At 38.7% G+C, this 18,026-nt stretch overlaps 1 protein-coding gene across 1 annotated transcript; it reads left to right on the top strand.

The window, feature by feature from the left end:
* The first annotated feature begins 375 nt into the window (after positions 1 to 375).
* Positions 376 to 17,670, top strand: LOC149830415 (uncharacterized). Its single transcript, XM_090016503.1, has 2 exons — positions 376 to 809; positions 17,062 to 17,670. The coding sequence occupies exons 1-2, from the start codon at positions 630 to 632 to the stop codon at positions 17,233 to 17,235; spliced, it is 354 nt and encodes a 117-aa protein (XP_089872629.1). The 5' UTR covers positions 376 to 629; the 3' UTR covers positions 17,236 to 17,670.
* Positions 17,671 to 18,026: the final 356 nt, after the last annotated feature.

The following is an 18,026-nucleotide window of genomic DNA, read 5'->3' as shown; positions in this document are numbered from 1 at the left end:
TTTATCTGTTTGTGTGAATGTGATCATTTTTAAGTGAAAAGTTATATGTTCTCACATGTTATTGATGATAAAATTGCTTACTTTTCATTTTCTTATATAGTTGCATATTTTCTTATCTAGCACTTCAATGCCTTTATATTTACACCTTGCTTCACCTTGAGACTTTTAACAACTTTGACCACGGACCCTATTTAGATCTAACTGAAACTGAACCCGATTCCGAATCCGGCAACTTGTTTCGGGTACACCTTCATGGATTGGATACCCGACACTGTAGACAGCCCTACTCACTGCTCACTAATTTGGTTTCAATACTTGGACAAACCCAGCAGAGATCCACCCGCATAAATTGGACGGCTGCCGTAACTCTCGCTCAAGCATACCTGCAAAGCAACAACAATCTCTCTCTTTTGCTTTCTCTTTGCTCCCTCTTCCTCCTCAACCCAGACCAAGCAAGGCAAAAGAAAATGGCCTCTTCAGAAATCCAAGCTCCCTCTCTGATGGTCTCTGAATGAAATGAATGCAAGTGCATGCGGGAATGAGAAGGCATTAAGCAGAGAGAGAGAGAGAGAGAGAGAGAGAGAGAGAGAGAGAGAGAGAGAGAGAGAGAGAGAGTCTCATAGAGAGAGATGTCGGTGAGGATCAAGGCGGTGGTGGACAAGTTCGTGAAGGAGCTGAAGGAGGCGTTGGACGCGGACATACAGGACAGGATCATGAAGGAGAGGGAGATGCAGAGCTACATCGAGGAGAGGGAGAGGGAGGTTGCCGAGAGGGAGGCTGCCTGGAAGGCCGAGCTCTCTCGCCGAGAGGTAATCACCCACCACCATCATCCCCCCTATTCCCCGGAATTCCATGTCGTTTTTTGATGTGGGTGTCCCTCGAAAACGCTTCTGGATTGATGACTTGATGTGTCAATAGCATTTTTTTGTTTGCTTCTTGCGACTCTCTTGATTCATGGGTGGCCGGAGGCGACGATTAACAAGAATTGGTATCCTTTTCCAGTGTGGGTGTTTGGTAAAATTGTTTTCCGGGTGGTAATTCGATGCAAAACGTTTGTTGGTGTGTGACATCTGCTCCGTTTTCTTTTCGTTTCTAGTTGGGGTGTTTTGATTAACAGAAATAGATACATGGTAGACGAGGGATTTGGTAAAAATGCTTTTGAACGGATTCTATGGGTGCTAGACTGGTTTCTTTGTAGTTGGGGTGTCTTGATTATCAGAAATGATATATGGTAGACAAGGGATTCCAACAAAAATGCTTTTGAATTTGGTTTCTTTGGAGTATCTAACGCTAACGGTGACCTTCTTGATTTCTATGGCGAAGGTGCCGAAGGCTTCAATCTCTTTTCTTATCCGGACGGAAAGGCCTTGCGGAGAGAGGGATGGATCTGGATATAATTTTTTTTCTATAATGTTTTATGGCCTGAATCACTCGCTCAATATCTTTATGAGAAAGGGGCAGCAAGAACTGTAAATGATGATCTCTAGGCTATGGTGCCTTGGAAACGGGCTATTGTGTGTTCATGAAGAAAAAGTACAACGTTAGGGCTGTAAGGCATCACCGAGATTTATAGCTGAACTGATTTCTGATTAAGATGGATTGAAGAGGCACCCTGACATAAAAGGTCAAATTACCCCTAATTAATCACCGAATTATGTACGTTATTGCAACTGTAAGATGTTTCTAAGAGCCCCCTGAAGGGTTTTTTGGTTCTCTATAACTAAATGTTCTTCCTCAACGTTATCGGTGCCCTGATCCTGCATAAGCAAAAATTTGATCTATAATTTTGAGTCACCTCATATTCCCACCCGATGTTCATATCCTATAAAATCTCACTTGCATATCTAATTCTTTGGCTTTCTAATTTCAATTTCGTGGTCTCATCCTCCCGTGTTGTCACTGATTAAAGATACCATTGTCACACTTTATGACAAAAATGTCATCCTCAATATGCTCTGAACTAGTGAACTGAGCAATTTGCACTAATTTTAGATCTAACTACAATAACATCTTTCTTATAAAAAGAGAGATTCAGTCATGTACCTGTCTAAGTGGCCAGATGGTGACATTAATTGGATTTGGAGTGTTAGGAGTGGGTCGGATTGTTAGAGCAATAGTTCTGTGTAACTCTCTTGTGACCCTTTGTCACCTCATCACCTATTAATAAAATGGTTTCTATTTTCTCCTGAAAAAAAAATTACAATACCATTTGTACTCGAGTTCTGGTGTTGTGTTGCATTATTATTTGTTGCAGTTTCCCTAGGAAATGTTGTTCTAATCTAAATTTGACTTTTTCATACTTATATTCCAAGGGATATAATAACTACAAATCTAGATTTTCTATATGAACAATACTATCTCTACTTAACTTTTGTATTTGATTGCACCATTTTTTGTCGATTGCACCATTTTTTGTCGCCATTACCTGAAGAAATATTGTTTCTTTGTAGAAATTGCAATAAATATTTTTTCTCGAATTAGTGATTGCTCTGCACCTCCTGAATCGAGAAAAGTATAAAAATCACCATTTAAACTTGGTTAATGACAAGTGGAATTTTTTAAAATTGGACTTTTACATTCATGATAATGGTTGTGTTGAGCTTATCTTTGATTCCCTCTTTATATTCTTTTCTCGAATTTCTGCCCATGGAATTGTACCAACAATGGTCCTTCTTTGGAAATATATAAATCATGGTTGCCAGTTGAGGAAGCGGGAGCGGGAAGCGAGGTACTTTCAAAATTTTACGAAGCGGGAAGCGTGGGTCCACTTAGGAGCGAATTGGGAATCGCCTCGGAAGCGACCTAGGAAGCGAAAAAAAAAGTTAAAAAAAAATTAAAAAATGGGGGAAGCGTGATGGGAAGCGCGTTTCCCATTAAAGGGAAGGACACTTCCCATAAAAGGGAAGCGCGCTTCCCCGCACGTTTCGGAAGCGCGGCGTTCTGCACTTCCCCACTTACCTAGGCGCTTCCGGTAACTCTGATATAAATCAATGTTAACGCATAGCACAACGCTCCACCAAAAACTGAAGCAAGGCGTAAGCCTCAAATTTTTTTAAAAACTTTAAAAAAAACTTTAATATATATATATATAAATATAAATAAATAAAAACATGATTTATTGATGAAACAACAACCAATAAGTAATAGAAAATCTCAAAGAAATAACAAAAAATATGAGATTAACATGTAAAAGTAGCATTAATGCAACAACTTGATTTATGTAAGTATCTAAGAAATAAAATATGAGCATTCAATTAAAAATTAAGTAAGAAAATCACTAACAATCAAATTTCTCGATATCATGTCATCATCAGAAAATGCATATTAGCATTAACAACCAAATGTTAGTATATTTGTCCAAAATTTTCAAAAAATGAGAATATTACAAGTTTACAACATTCACAAGTTCAAATAGACCCAAAAAATATAGTCCTATGATATAAATTAGGGTCCAAACTCTTGTGTTTTATCATCAATATCCAAACCTTCAATGCCATAATCTTAGGAATCCATATAAACAAGCTCTCTTTCATCTTTATTATCAGTCTCTTCATATGCGCTTTCTTCCTCCACATCTTCAATCACTTTTTTTTTTCTTTCAATAAAAAATCATATATTAAATACTTATTCTATATAATTAAAAAAATACATTTACATTCATAGCAAGTAAAATGAATATAACTTTACCTAGATCTCTTAATGACCCCGTCTTGTTTAGAACAACTTTGTGAATCATGATGTGAAGTGACATCTTCAATAGGCACATGCTCAATGACGTTTATGTTGAAGTTCAAGTCCAACCATGAATCCTCCAACCAATTGGGATTGCTAGGCAATACTGGATCTTTCTGCTCAACAATCCACTTATTTTCAGAGTCTATATGATCTAAATATATAAGGTCCTTGGTAGCCCTCTTTTTCATATTTATATATGTTAACTTTATATTATATATGACAAAATCCAGTGTATTCATTTTCTCTTGTTCAAGTCTATTTATTCGTTTTTTAATGCACCTATAATTCCAAATCATTGATAATCAATTATAAAATAATTGAACTTATATAATTATATTTTAAAAACAAAATACAAAGTCACATATTAATGAGAATGTACTCCAATTTCTCTGACAACCCGATGCACCACACATCAAACTTAGAATTCGAATTGCAAAATTCATCAATTCAGGATTTTTGTGCCCAAATGAATTACACCAAATAAAACCAAGGTTGTAAGTATCGTATCGTTATTCGTATTGGTCGGGCCCAAATTAAGACCGTATCGTATAATAAAATATCATAATTTTTTAATAATTTTTTTTCAAAAATTTCATAAAAAACAGAAAAAAATTAGTATTTTTTTTAAAATCGTGTCATATGAAATAATGATGAATTGTATAAAATACAACCATACAATCACATATGAAGCATTTATGCCTCTATGAGCTGCATAAGACATCATCAAACATAAACTAATATAAAATTATAAATAATATTGCATGCATATCTCACAAGAACAATGCAAAATATTAAATATCTTGCAATTAAGAACATGTCACAAGACTTTATATTATATAAAAAAATAAAATAACCAAGTTTGTGAATAATTAAGTATTAAATAACTGTTTTTTTAAAATATATTATATAAAATCTCAATAATCATAATAATCTTCATCATCATTATCTTCTTCTTCTTTTCCTTCTTCGACATCCACATCATCTCCAAAATACGTAAAATCTTCATCATCTACCTCCTGTGCTCCTTTCACGTTAATCCACTAAATATCCTTTTCATTTAAAAATGTCTTTATTTCTTCAACCCATGCATTCAATTCATTAAAATGTTCCAAACTGATGGGATCAAATTGCTCTTTGTGCCTTCTTGATGACAACTTTTCGATTTGCTTAAAAAGGTGATATAAAAAAATTAAAGTTAGTTGGGTTTTGAATGATATAAAAAAAACTTTAAATAAATACATAAAAATGATAAATAAACTTTATAATTTTATATGCCTCTTCCTCAGTCGTAAGTTATAGCGAACATAGACAAGGTCATGGAGTCTTTTGTGCTCCAATCAATTTCTTCTTTTTATATGGATTTGCTCTTTTACACTCAAAAAATGAGTGTAGCTGAGATGCGGATGCTTAGATGGATGTGTGGAAATACAATAAAAGATAAGATTCGGAACGAAGAAATACGTAAGAAGGTAGGTGTTGCACCCATTGAAAATAAGATGCGAGAGAATCGTTTACGGTGGTTTGGACATATTCGGCGAAGGCCTAATGATGCTCCAGTTAGAAGGTTGGAGAAATGGGAAAATATATTAGTTAAAAGAGGTCGGGGTAGGCCTAGGAAGACTTGGATGGAGATGATAGGAAAGGATATGAATGCTTTGAACCTCACCGAGGACATGGCGTTGGATAGAAATGATTGGAGGAAAAGGATTCATGTGGAAGACCCAAAATGAATTTCTTTTTGGTTCATATCGCTGACCCCAATTGTTTTGGGATGAAGGCATAGTTGTTGTTGTTGTTGTTGTTGTATATGGATTTGCTCAAGGGCACTCTAGTTTCTCTCACATCCACTTGCACTATACATTTGGCTAATAATGCGGATGACAAAAGCTCTTAAATTTGAAACATGACTTCTAAACCTGACTCACTATATGTCTTGAAACAAAGAAAAAAAAATGGAAAATCAATAAGACAATAACAAATATAATCATACAAAACATTATAACTAAATAACAATATAAAATTAAAATTGAAATATACAAAATAAATTAGCTGGACGCATCGAGGCACGGTTTCGAACTGTTGTAGGTCTCCCTATATCATATAATACATTATCATTAGTTTTCATTTCCTTATGAATTTGATTTTGAATGCTATACTTAGGTTAAACCAGAGTTACCGGAAGCGCCTAGCTAAAAGGGGAAGCGCGCTTCGGAAGCGCGAAACGTCGCGCTTTCGAAGCGTGGGGGGAAGCGTCCCCCTTTTTTGGGAAGCGCGCTTCCCTTTAATGGGGGACGCGTTTCCCTTTAATGGGGGACGCGCTTCCCTTTAATGGGAAGCGCGCTTCCCCCACGCTTCCCCATCGCTTCCCCCTCGCTTCCCCTGTTTTTTCAAATTTTTTGTATTTTTTATTTTTTATTTTTATTTTTTTCGCTTCCCCCTCGCTTCCGAGACGCTTCCTAGGTCGCTTCCGAGACGTTTCCTAGGTCGCTTCCGAGACGCTTCCCGAATCGCTCCTAAGTGGTCCCACGCTTCCCCGCTTCCTAAAATTTTGAAAGTGCCTCGCTTCCCGCTCCCGCTTCCCGTATCGCTTCCCGCTCCCGCTTCCTCAACTGGCAACCATGGGTTAAACCTTTCGATGAAATCCAAGTCTTTGTTGACTTTCCTATCCATTTTAAATATAGGAGAGTATCTAAATGCTATTAAGTGTCATGCATTTAGTTTGGGTCTGATCCAGACCCGAACTAAGATTTGCTTGATTGACGTGTTTACTGGGACACGTGTGTAATTTTATGTTTTGTTGTAGGACAGATATATCCATGATCAAATTACTTGTAACCTAATAGATAAATATGATGTATCATCAGGTCACGCACGAGTGATGAAAGTGTGAACCTTTGCAGCCCAAAGCCTCTCTGCGTCTCCTTCCTCTACTTCAGCGTTTTCTTCTTCTGTTACCTTTTCTTCTTATTTTCTCCTCATTGCAGATCAACACAGGTCAAAACTCAAGTTCTAACATGGTATCAGAGCAGGGTTGGGTCTAGGGCTCAGTATTGCTTCCAAAAAGGTATAAACAAAGAGATCTTTTGATTTCAGTCAGGAAAATATCCTTCCCTCACTATTTCTTCTATGTTATCGTATTTTCTAAAAAAAAAAATACGATCTCTTCTTCTTGCCGCCATGTCCTCTTGAAAGAGTTTTTGTGTTTTCATATGAAAGATTGAAACATGTCTTTTTTTTCTTAAAAGTCTGTTCACGGGCTTCTAAAATCTATCGTATTTCCATCTTGAGTCACTTTCTTGAATCATTACCTTCTTGAATCGTGACCCATCTTCTCTCATCTTGATTTCTTGAATCGTGACCCACCTTATGGAATTGTTATCATATTCCAAGAAAAACTCTGATTTTTTATTCTAGATTCTGTTTCCTTGTTCTCTCATCCCAAAACTGACTCTTAATCAGTCTGAAAACACCTTTTATCGTGATTTTGGTATAACGGTTTTTCTTTTGCCGATTAATGCTAATCGAACACGACATGTTCAGGTGACTTGATTCATGAATATTGAATTGATCATTTGAATTTTCACGTGATCTGACATCCGTTCAAAAAAAAAAAGGAACAACAAATCCAAAATCTGTTACAACCAATTCACTTTTGGACTGTTCCTTTCTTAGAGTATTTTCCACCTTATATTCAAGTATCTCATAATCATGGATCCTTCTTGAACCCAGTCTGGTTTGTCATCAAACTTCCTTAATCAACTTGTCTATGAGAAATTAAATAATTCCAATTTCTTGACCTGGAAGAGACAAATAGTTCCTTTTATCAGGAGCCAAGATATCTTTGGTCATCTAGATGGATCAATTCCAGCCCCATCAGAGTTCATCGCAAAGGAGGAAACAAACGCGCTAGGTGTTGCATCTACTAAGCTTGTTCGAAGCTCGGATTATGTCTCTTGGATGAGAAAAGACCATGCGTTAATTGCCTATATTACATCTACCTTGTCTCAGGAAGTACTAGTTGCTATTCCCGATGATTGCACATCGATGGAATTGTGGAACCAGTTGACACAAACATATTCTCAGATATTTGAAGCCAGAGTTTTGTTTCTCAAGCGTGAATTTCAGCTTCTCAAGAAAGGCAACCTATCTATTATGGACTATTTGAATAAGGTGAAGACCATTACGGATCAACTTGCCATTATTGGATGTGAAGTGTCAGACAAGGATAAAGTACAACGAACATTGAATGGTTTGGGCCCAAATTTTCATGTATTGGTGACATCATTGTTGTTCTTGCCCATGCTTCCCACGTTTGAGGACCTTCGGGCAAAACTTTTTCAATACGAAATGTTGTTGAAAGGCATTGCTGAAGATTCTGGTGCTCAATTTGATTCCCAAGTTGTTTTAGCTACTGGGTTCTCCTTCGTGGAGGAAATAGCTTCGGAGGAGGAAGAGGTCATGGTAGATTTGCAGGTCCAGGTTTGCTTCCCACACCCAATATGCTGTTCAACTCCAATGCCAAGAACCAAAATCAAAGAACTGTCCCGACATGTTACCTGTGCAACAAAAAGGGACATATTAAAGCAAATTGTTGGTTTAATCCTCAAAATAAAGGAAAATTGCAAAACACTAAAAGCAAGAAGGAAGATAATGTTACCAAAACTAATGGGGAGGTAAAACAACTTTTGTTGGCAGCATTGTCCGGGTTGCATTTGAAGCAGAATGATCAAGGATTATGATATGTTGATTCAGGAGTAGCGACCCATGTTACGGGGGATGTTGGAAGCTCTCGAGCTCAGTTCCTTATTTTGGTAAAAATAGTATTATTACTGGAGATGAATCTCACCATCGTATTTCTCATATTGGTGATGCAATCATTCCTTTGTCCACATCATCTCTCAATTTATCAAATGTCATTCATGCTCCTAACATAAAAAAGAACATTATTTCTGTGTCTAAACTTGTTGATGATACACATTCTTATGTTGAATTCACTCCATCTTCTGTGTATGTCAAGGATCTTCAAACGAGGGAGACATTCGCTGAAGGGAAGCAAAAATGAAATATGTACATCTTCAAGGAAGATCCATTTGCGCATACAAGTTCCGTCTTGAAGCCCTTATTGAAGTCTAAGTCTTTTCAGTCTGAATTATCTGTGTCAGGTCCCGAGTCTGTTTTTAGCCTTTCTAAATGTAATAAGCCAAGTCTTTGGCATAATCGTTTTGGTCACTGCAGTTATTATTTTCTTGAGAAACTTGTATCAAGTAAATTAATTCCTAAATCAAGTTTAACTCTTGAGAAAAATAATAAAAAGTGCTCCAGTTGTCAATTGCGTAAGAGTCATGTTCTTCCTTTTGATTCTATAAATAAAAGAGCTTCAAAACCTTTTGAAATTGTTTATTCTGATGTTTGGGGTCCTGCACCCGTCTGTTCTTCTTCTGGCAGCAAATATCATTTTATCTTTATTGACAGTTATTCACGTTATACTTGGATATTCTTTATGAAGCATAAGTCTGAAACTTTTCACATATTTCGTAACTTTCATGCCTTTGTTCAAAACCATTTCTCTACCAATATTCTGCATTTTCACTGTGATGGAGGTGGTGAGTATACATAAAAGGATTTTATTGATTTTCTCCAAAGTAATGGAATAAAGCGTAGAGTGTCTTGTCCACATACGCCACAACAAAATGGGATTGCTTAGAGAAAGTATAGGCATATTGTTGAAACGGCCATGAGCATGATGCATGATAGCAATCTTCCCATTAGTTTTTGGATAGAGGCATTTCATTCTGCAGTCTATATTATAAATCGTCTGCCCATGACAGTTTTACAAAGTAGTACACCATATTTTTCTCTTTTCGGCATTCAGCCTGATTATGATGCTCTGCGTGTATTTAGATGCACTTGCTATGTTCATATTGATGATTCTCTCATAAATGAATTTCAACAAAAGGCTTCCAAGTGTAGATTCGTGGGATATGCTAATGATTATAAAGGGTATCAGTGTTATGATCCTATGACTAAACGTGTTAAAACCTCCAGGAATGTTGTGCTTGATGAGAATAATTTTGGAAATGCATCTTTTAATACCTGTCAAAGAATTCTCCGAGAAAAAGTTTATCATCCATAGATGAATGCATAATTATTTGCAAGTGTTTATGGTGATTGCTCATCTCAGTGTACTCAGGAAACACAGTCGGCTGACCAAAATGACATTGACTTAGGTCAAGCATGCTTACCTCATTCTAGTGATCAGGTCGGTGGAGCTTCATATGCTAAAGGAGGGACAACCCCACAATCTCATCAAATTGATAAATTCAAAGGGTATGTGTATGTGTGAAGAAAAAAAGATGCTCCTCCTGTGTCTCACCTTGAACCAGACACTTATGTGCCTGCTAGAAACTTGAGGAGTTCAAATAGAATCAGACATCCTATTGACAGGTGGGTCAGTTACAACAATTTTTCTATGGATCTTCAACTCTTTTTATCTCAGGTTGATAAACATGATGAACCCGTGGGGTTTCATCAAGCCATGAAATCAAACAAATGGATTAAGGCCATGAATGAAGAAGTGAAAGCTCTTCATGAATGTCAAACGTGGAAAATTGTTTCCAGACTTCTTAACAAAAATGTTGTGGATTCCAAGTGGGTTTATAAAATTAAGCACAAACCCGATGACACTATAGAACGATACAAAGCAAGACTTGTTGCAAAGGGGTTTACACAAGAATATGGCCAGGATTATGGTGAAACCTTTAGTCCTGTGGTTAAAATGGGGACAATAAAATTATATTGTCTTTAACATTCAAACTTGAATGAACATTGAGTCAGTTAGATGTCAAAAATGCATTCCTTTATGGAGACTTGAAGTAAGAAGTTTACATGGAACAACCTCCAGTATATGCTGAGGGAGACCCAAGCACACATGTATGCAGATTAAAAAGAGCCATATATGGTTTAAAGCAGGCCTCACGCTCGTGGTTTGAAAGTTTCTCTTTAGAAATACAAAAACATGGGTTTTACCGATCTCTCTTGGATCACTCATTGTTTATATTCAAGGGTAAAGGCATCACCACCCGTTTGTTGATATATGTTGATGACATTATTGTCACATGGAACTCGATGAGCCACATTGAAGAAATAAAGAGACTCTTAAGTTAAAGGTTTAAGATGAAAGACTTGGGAGATTTGCGTTATTTCCTTGGAGTCGAGGTAGATAGGGAGGAGGGTTGCCTGACACTGACACAACATAAATACACACTAGATTTATTGAATAAATTCGGTATGCAAGATTGCAAACCTTTGTCTACACCGAGTGTCTTACATCAAAAGCTTAGTTCACGGGATGGAGATTTGTACCGAGATCCTACAAGATATCGAAGTGTAGTTGGTATGCTTCAATATCTTACCTTTACTCGTCCTGACATTGTTTATTCTGTCAATCAAGTATCACAGTTCATGCATGAGCCGCGAACAGGACACATGGATGCAGTCAAACGTGTGTTGAGGTATTTAAAAGGTACCATTGGAGATGGGTTGGTATATAAGAAAAGTTGAAAATGAGGAGGCATGCATGATGTAACGATCTACAGTGATGCGGACTGGGCAGGAGATCCTGATGAAAGGAGGTCAGTTTCCGGGCATTGCATCTTTCTTGGAAAAAACTTAGTGTCCTGGAGCAGTAGAAAACAAAAAGCAATAGCTAGATCAAGTACTGAAGCTGAATACCGATCAATGGCTGCTGCAACTGCTGAAACTACTTGGACAAGGCATTTGTTGAATGAATTAGAGGAACAGATCTCAAAATCTATCTTATTGTGTGATAACCAAAGTGCCATCAAAATATCTTTTAATCCTATTTTCCACAGTAAGACAAAACATATTTGAGATAGATCAACAGTTCATTCGACAGAAGGTTGAAGATAAAGAGATTGAGCCTCATTTCATCCCTACGGAAGACCAGGTAGCAGATTTATTTACAAAGGGTTTAACGAAAAGCAGATTCTGGTTCTTGAAGAACAAGTTGTCCATGGTACAAGACCATGCACAACTTGAGGGAGGCTATTAAGTGTCATGAATTCAGTTTGGGTCTGATCCAGACCCGAACTAAGATTTGCGTGATTGACGTGTTTATTGGGACACATGTGTAATTTTATGTTTTGTTTTTGGACAGATAGGTCCATGATCAAATTACTTGTAACCTAATAGATAAATATGATGTATCATCAGGTCACGCACGATTGATGAAAGCGTGAACCTTTGCAGCTCAAAGCCTCTCTGCGTCTCCTTCCTCTACTTCGGTGTTTTCTTCTTCTGTTACCTTTTCTTCTTATTTTCTCCTCATTGCAGATTAGCACAGGTCAGAACTCAAGTTCTAACAAATGCATGATTTAAATAATATGCTTTAAAATTAAAATGTTGATATAAGTTGCCCAGTCCACCTATGATCAATATAGGTATGTACAATTTTTTCTTCTTCAAATTATCTATAATAACCTCTTTTGTCTTATCTATGACCTCATAGAGATAACCCATAGGTGGTTTGTCTTGACTGTTAACCAATCGAAACACATTCACCAAAGGTATAGTTATTCTCAACAACTTCATGCATGAATCTCATAATTCACTTCTAAATACAATATCTACAATTTTTTGGTTTTTTTTTTTGCATGAGGATATGCATGCCACTCATTTGATGAAAATATATTTTTTAGTACAACTCTATTCTTTATTAGACTTTGCTATGTAAAAAATTTTGTAGCAAATTTAATAATTACATTATTAATCAACTCAGCACCACCAATGTACTTTCTCATTAAGCTTAAAACCCATGCAAGATTGTAAACAAATTTAGTATTTTTTAGGCAACATTCAATTGTATGTATTATCTCATCCATGTTGCCGATGTCCTCAAGTATGAGGTCTTTGATCAACATGAAGAACAATGTTGTGACACTCTTCTTTAGTTAGCCATCCTGAAAACATAGGCAAACCAAGGAACTTGAAAGGCATGCTCCTTATGGTTCATCCTAAAGAGGAATTCAGCTCCTGCAACTTTGCCTCACTAAGATTAATAGGAAGAACGATAGACTTTGAATGACTCACTTTCATTCCTGCAACAGTCTCAAACTCACCAAGAATAGATTTTAGATAAACAAGAGATTGGTGATAAGCCCTAGTGAATCAGAATGGCATCATCTGCAAAAAGTAACAAGGGGATGATATCAGGACAATGGGGAAATTTAGGCACCAAAAAGGACCCAACACTATGAGCAAAAAGGAGCCTACCCATTAAGCATTCCATAATCACCAAGATAAAATATGGTGACATGGGATCATCTTGCAGAATCCCACAAGAACTATGAAACCAATCTCCTAGTGACCCATTCACAAGCATAGAAAAAGATAGGGCAGACTCGGTCATAATGTAGGAAACCCACAAGGGAGAGAAACCTAGGAAAAAAACCTTTTCAAGAAAATTCCAATCTATACGGTCATAAACTTGAGTTAAATATACTTTTAAACAAACCGATGGGATGTGATACTCTAACAGAGAGTCAATAAGTTCATGAGCCAAGAGAGGATGTTCTGGCTCTGGAGAAAGGCGCATTGGTTATGGGTAATAACACAAGATAGTATAGATCAAGGTTGTTAAATGCAATGAGGCGAAGCGAGGCGTTGAGCCTGTTATGAAGCGAGGCGTAAGCCTCGAGGCCTCCAGGACCCCCTCGGTGCGCTCTCCAACTGGAACGCCTCCTCTTCGTTGGCGCCCTGCGACTGGCGAGGGCGTTGTCTGCATCTCCGGCCGCATCACCGAGCTCCGCCTCCCTCGCCTCCGCCTCCAGGGACCCCTCTCCCCTCAGCTCGGCCTTCGGTCCAACCTCCTCAACGACACCATTCCCCCCCCTATCGGCCGGTGCTCCATCCTCCGTGCCATATTCCTCCAATCCAACGCCCTCTCCAGGACGCTGCCGCCGGAAATCTTCAACCTCACTGAGTTGCAGATCCTCAATGTCGCCCAAAACCTCTTGACAGGGAGAATCCCCTCTGGAGGCCTTCTGGCAAGCCTCTGGTTCCTCGATCTCTCGTCTAACTCGCTCTCCGGAGAGATTCCGGCCAATGTGTCTGCCTGCGTGCTGCATCTGCTTAACCTTTCGTTCAACCGGCTGATCGGGGAGATTTCGCTAAGTTATGGAGAGAGTGCTTCTCTGGAGTACCTCTGGCTTGACGGAAACCTACTCCAAGGAAGCATTCCGGCAGCCCTTGCCAACTGCTCCCTTCTTTGCCACCTCAGCGTTCGGGACAACGGCCTTAGCGGCGAGATTCCGGTAGGGATTGGCCGACTTCCAAACCTTCAGGTGCTCGCTCTCTCGCACAACAACCTCTCCGGCGTGCTCCCGTCCTCACTTTTCTTCAACGCCTCCGGCTCCTCACCGCCACTGCTTAGATCCTGCATTTTGGGTTTAACAAGCTCACCGACATCGCTCCACCCGAGAACAATGCGGCCGGTGGGGTCGCAAGCTCGCTGCAAGTCCTCGACCTTCAGAGCAACATCATCGATGGCGAGGTTCCTTTCTGGTTGGTGAACATGATGCGTACGCCTTAGAAGCGAAGCGCGCCTCAACGCGAGGCGTGCACTTCACCCATGCGAAGCGTACGCTTCGAGCTTGCAAACGCCTCCCTACAACGCCTCTGTTCCTTGAGCTTGCGCTTCGCCTCTGAAGCGTTCACCTCTAACAACACTGGTATAGATCTCATCCTATTGACAATAACCTTGGAAATGATTTTGTAAAAAAAATTACCAAGGGAGATAGGTCAGAAATCAGTAGACAATGAGCATTAGTTACTTTAGGGATCAAAACTAAATGAGTAGAATTGATCTTAGGATAGATCTTGCTTTTGGAAAAACACCTGAGGGACTCTCCCAACTGGGTGCCGCACCCGCATTGATGCGACGCGACGCAGGTGCGGTCAACTTGACCCTGGGTGCGTTGACCACACCCAGGGTCATTTATGTCCAACTTTTGAACTTTATATATATATATATATATATATATATATATATATATATATATATATATATATATATATATATATATATATTTGCCGCACCCTCGCACCCAAATTTTTTTAAAATGCCGCACCCCTGCACCCGCACCCATGTGACATAACACCTGAACAACCTTAGTTATGTCTTGCCCAACTATATCCCAAAAATGTTGGTAGAAATTGGCAGGAAAATCATTAGGACCTATGTCACATGAGTGCGGGTGCGGGAATGCGGCACTTTAAAAAAACATGGGTGCGGGGGTGCGGCAAAAAATAAAAATAAAAAATCAGACTTGGGTCGGATTCGGATCCGATTGGGATCCAAACCCGGTAAAACATACACTGCGTGCTTTAAATAAGCACTCAGAGTAGGGTTTCTACCCTCCCCACGCTGCTCACTCTCTCTCATCGCTCGCCTTCTCCACCCGCCGCAGGCTCCCTCTCTCCTGTTCGTTTTCTGGCCACCTGACGCCGGCAAGCCCCACGTCCGGCGAACCCCATGTCCGGCGAACCTTGGATTTCCGGCCACCCGACGCCGGTCCTTCTTGTGCCAGCGATGCGACCTCCGACCCCCTTTCAGGTGAGCTCCCTCTCGCCTCTCTCTTTCCTCATTGTCTTCTTCTTCTTCAGGCGAGCCTCCCTCGATGGGGTTTTCTTTTTTGTTTTACATATCGGGTTGACCGCACCAGGTGCCGCACCCTCACGCGCACCCGCATCGCGTCGACGCGGGTGCGGCACCTGGTTAGCCGAATCCGTGTGACATAGATTAGGATCCGGTGCTTTATCTCCACTAGCTTCGAAACCAACAAAATATGCCTCAACTGCAGATATGGGTTCTAAGAGCCTTTGATTTTCTTTCATGGACACCAATGGGCTGTCGGCCACAAAAACGAGAAAATACCACCACAATTTGGCTCTTTAGATAACAGAGATGCTCAAAACAGCATTTTGGGCATGATTTTTTCCCAAAACATTGGTTTGGATGAGTTTCTTTGACAAGCATCCCAAAATATCAATTGTACCAAATATTAACCATATATATATATATATATATATGAATGACTTTATCTAGCCGAGGTACTAGGCTAACTGTTTGGGAATGGATTCAGGTGGAAACAGCTTGTGGATGGTCAGAGATCAAATCTGAGGGGATTCCGATCCCTGTGCATACGCATCACGAGCCCTGTTAATTGTTTCAGATATATTGGAATCTCTCATGTGCCATGATACGCTGGAATCTCTCATGCACTTAGTTGTATTCATTGGGCACCTTTTAAGTGTTGAATTATGCCATTGTACTTTGCTAGATAATTACTGCCACAGTTGAATTACTGTACTGCTGAGAGTTGTGCATGTGGGTGCATGGGAAGCTCTCTCTCTCTCTTAAAACTGAAAAGTTCATTTTGGGCAACCAAACATTGGTTTTTATTGGAACCTTAAAATGAGGTTTTAAGAGATGAACTTCTAGTAAATTTGATTTTCAAAATAAATATTTCAAAAAACATTTTTTTCAAAAATAGCATCTGAACAGGCCCTAAACGTTTTTAATCATACTGATTTAGAATTGTTGTTCAAGAATCTGCAACTTAAGATGCTATTCATGCTTTATTACTTTAGATAAAATTTTTAATGTACGTAATCATATGACATTATAATGTCTTTGTCATGTCCCATAGCATGTCTGTGTCTTTGTGACATAGCTGCAATGTTTATTTTTGGTATTTATTGCATATAACTGCATCATTTTTTCAACCCACCACTTTTTTTTATCACTTTTCAGTGTTTTCACCGATTATTTATGTTGTGTATGATGTATAATACCTTCTAGCCTTTTTAAACAGAGAAACAATTTAATAAAGCATAAATAGACATATATTTACCCTGTGAATATAGAAGATTTGACTCGAATCAGAAAGATGGCTACTGCTTGATGGTAATTTTTCCATCAAGACCTTGAAAACATAATCCAATTTTAAACTTCAAGGTTTGTTTTCAGGGCTTAAATAAACAATCAAGTTCCATGTTGAAATGTTACTAATTAACTGTAAATTGCTACTTATTTTTGCTAAGGTTTGTCTTGTACATACTGATCTGTAAAAACTGCCATCAAAATTTCCTGCAGGATGGTTCTCAAACAATTACATCAGTCATTGTATTTGAGTTGATTATAGACAAGCTTATCACGTATAACTTACATCATGTTGTATGGAAATGCTTTTCTTTGTGAGCTTAAATTGTGACTTCTCAATTTAAATTTTATTTCAACTTTTGCAGGCAGAGATTGCTCGTCAAGAGGCAAGGTTGAAGCTGGAACGAGAAAACTTGGAAAAGGAGAAGAGCGTCTTAATGGGCACAGCATCAAATCAAGATAACCAGGATGGTGCTCTGGAGATCACAGTTAGTGGAGAGAAGTATCGGTGCCTCAGATTTGCTAAAGCAAAGAAATGAAATTTAACAATAAAGAGAAGAAATGGATTCAACTAGTCTTTTCTCTGGGTTACCCAAAGTGACATTCATATTTTCTAGAAATGTGATTGTTTCTCATTGTTCTGTTTCTCTTTCTTGGTTTCTCATGGCATTGTTGCATGCTGCATGTGTACAAAACATCAATGTTGATGGAAGGGTTACCGAAAGCGCTATAGGACATGGGGAAGCACGTTTCAAAAGCGCGAAATGTAGTGCTTTCGAAACATGTTGGGAAGCGCCAAAAAAAATTGAGAAGCGTGCTTCCCTTAAATGGGAAGCTCGCTTCTCATTTTTTGTGTTTTTATTTTTATTTTTCTCTTTTTTCACTTCTCCTCGCTTCTTAGATCGCGTTTGGTTCGCTTCTTAGATCGTCGTTTAATTTTTTGTGCTGGTTTATATCATTTTTCTGGTTAAGTTGTTCCCTCCTGTTGCAGTTCTATTGTTTTTGTCTGCTTTTGAGATTTGCTGGTAGTGCTCTGGGTATGGAAATAATCTCTGACCATGCTCCATTGGAGTTTTGTTTCCACAGTAAAAGGGGGTCTGCCTTCGATGTGTTGCTTTACAATATGAGCCGTGTGTTCCATAAAGGTTCAAAAGATGCATTTTTACATGCCCATTTATCCTAGCTTTGCCCAATGTCCTGATTCAAATCATCTAACATTAGCAGGGCCGTTTGTTGGGATTTAGTTCGGTGGGTTTTGGATCTAAGAAGTAGGCCTAGCTCTCCATATAGAGAGTCATGCTGGGTTAGACATGCATTGGTCTCAAGCTTT

Source organism: Nuphar pumila, chromosome 8 (genome assembly GCF_984573655.1).
Source record: "Nuphar pumila chromosome 8, dmNupPumi1.hap1.1, whole genome shotgun sequence".
NCBI lineage: Eukaryota > Viridiplantae > Streptophyta > Magnoliopsida > Nymphaeales > Nymphaeaceae > Nuphar > Nuphar pumila.
This window is presented reverse-complemented; position numbering and strand designations above follow the sequence as displayed.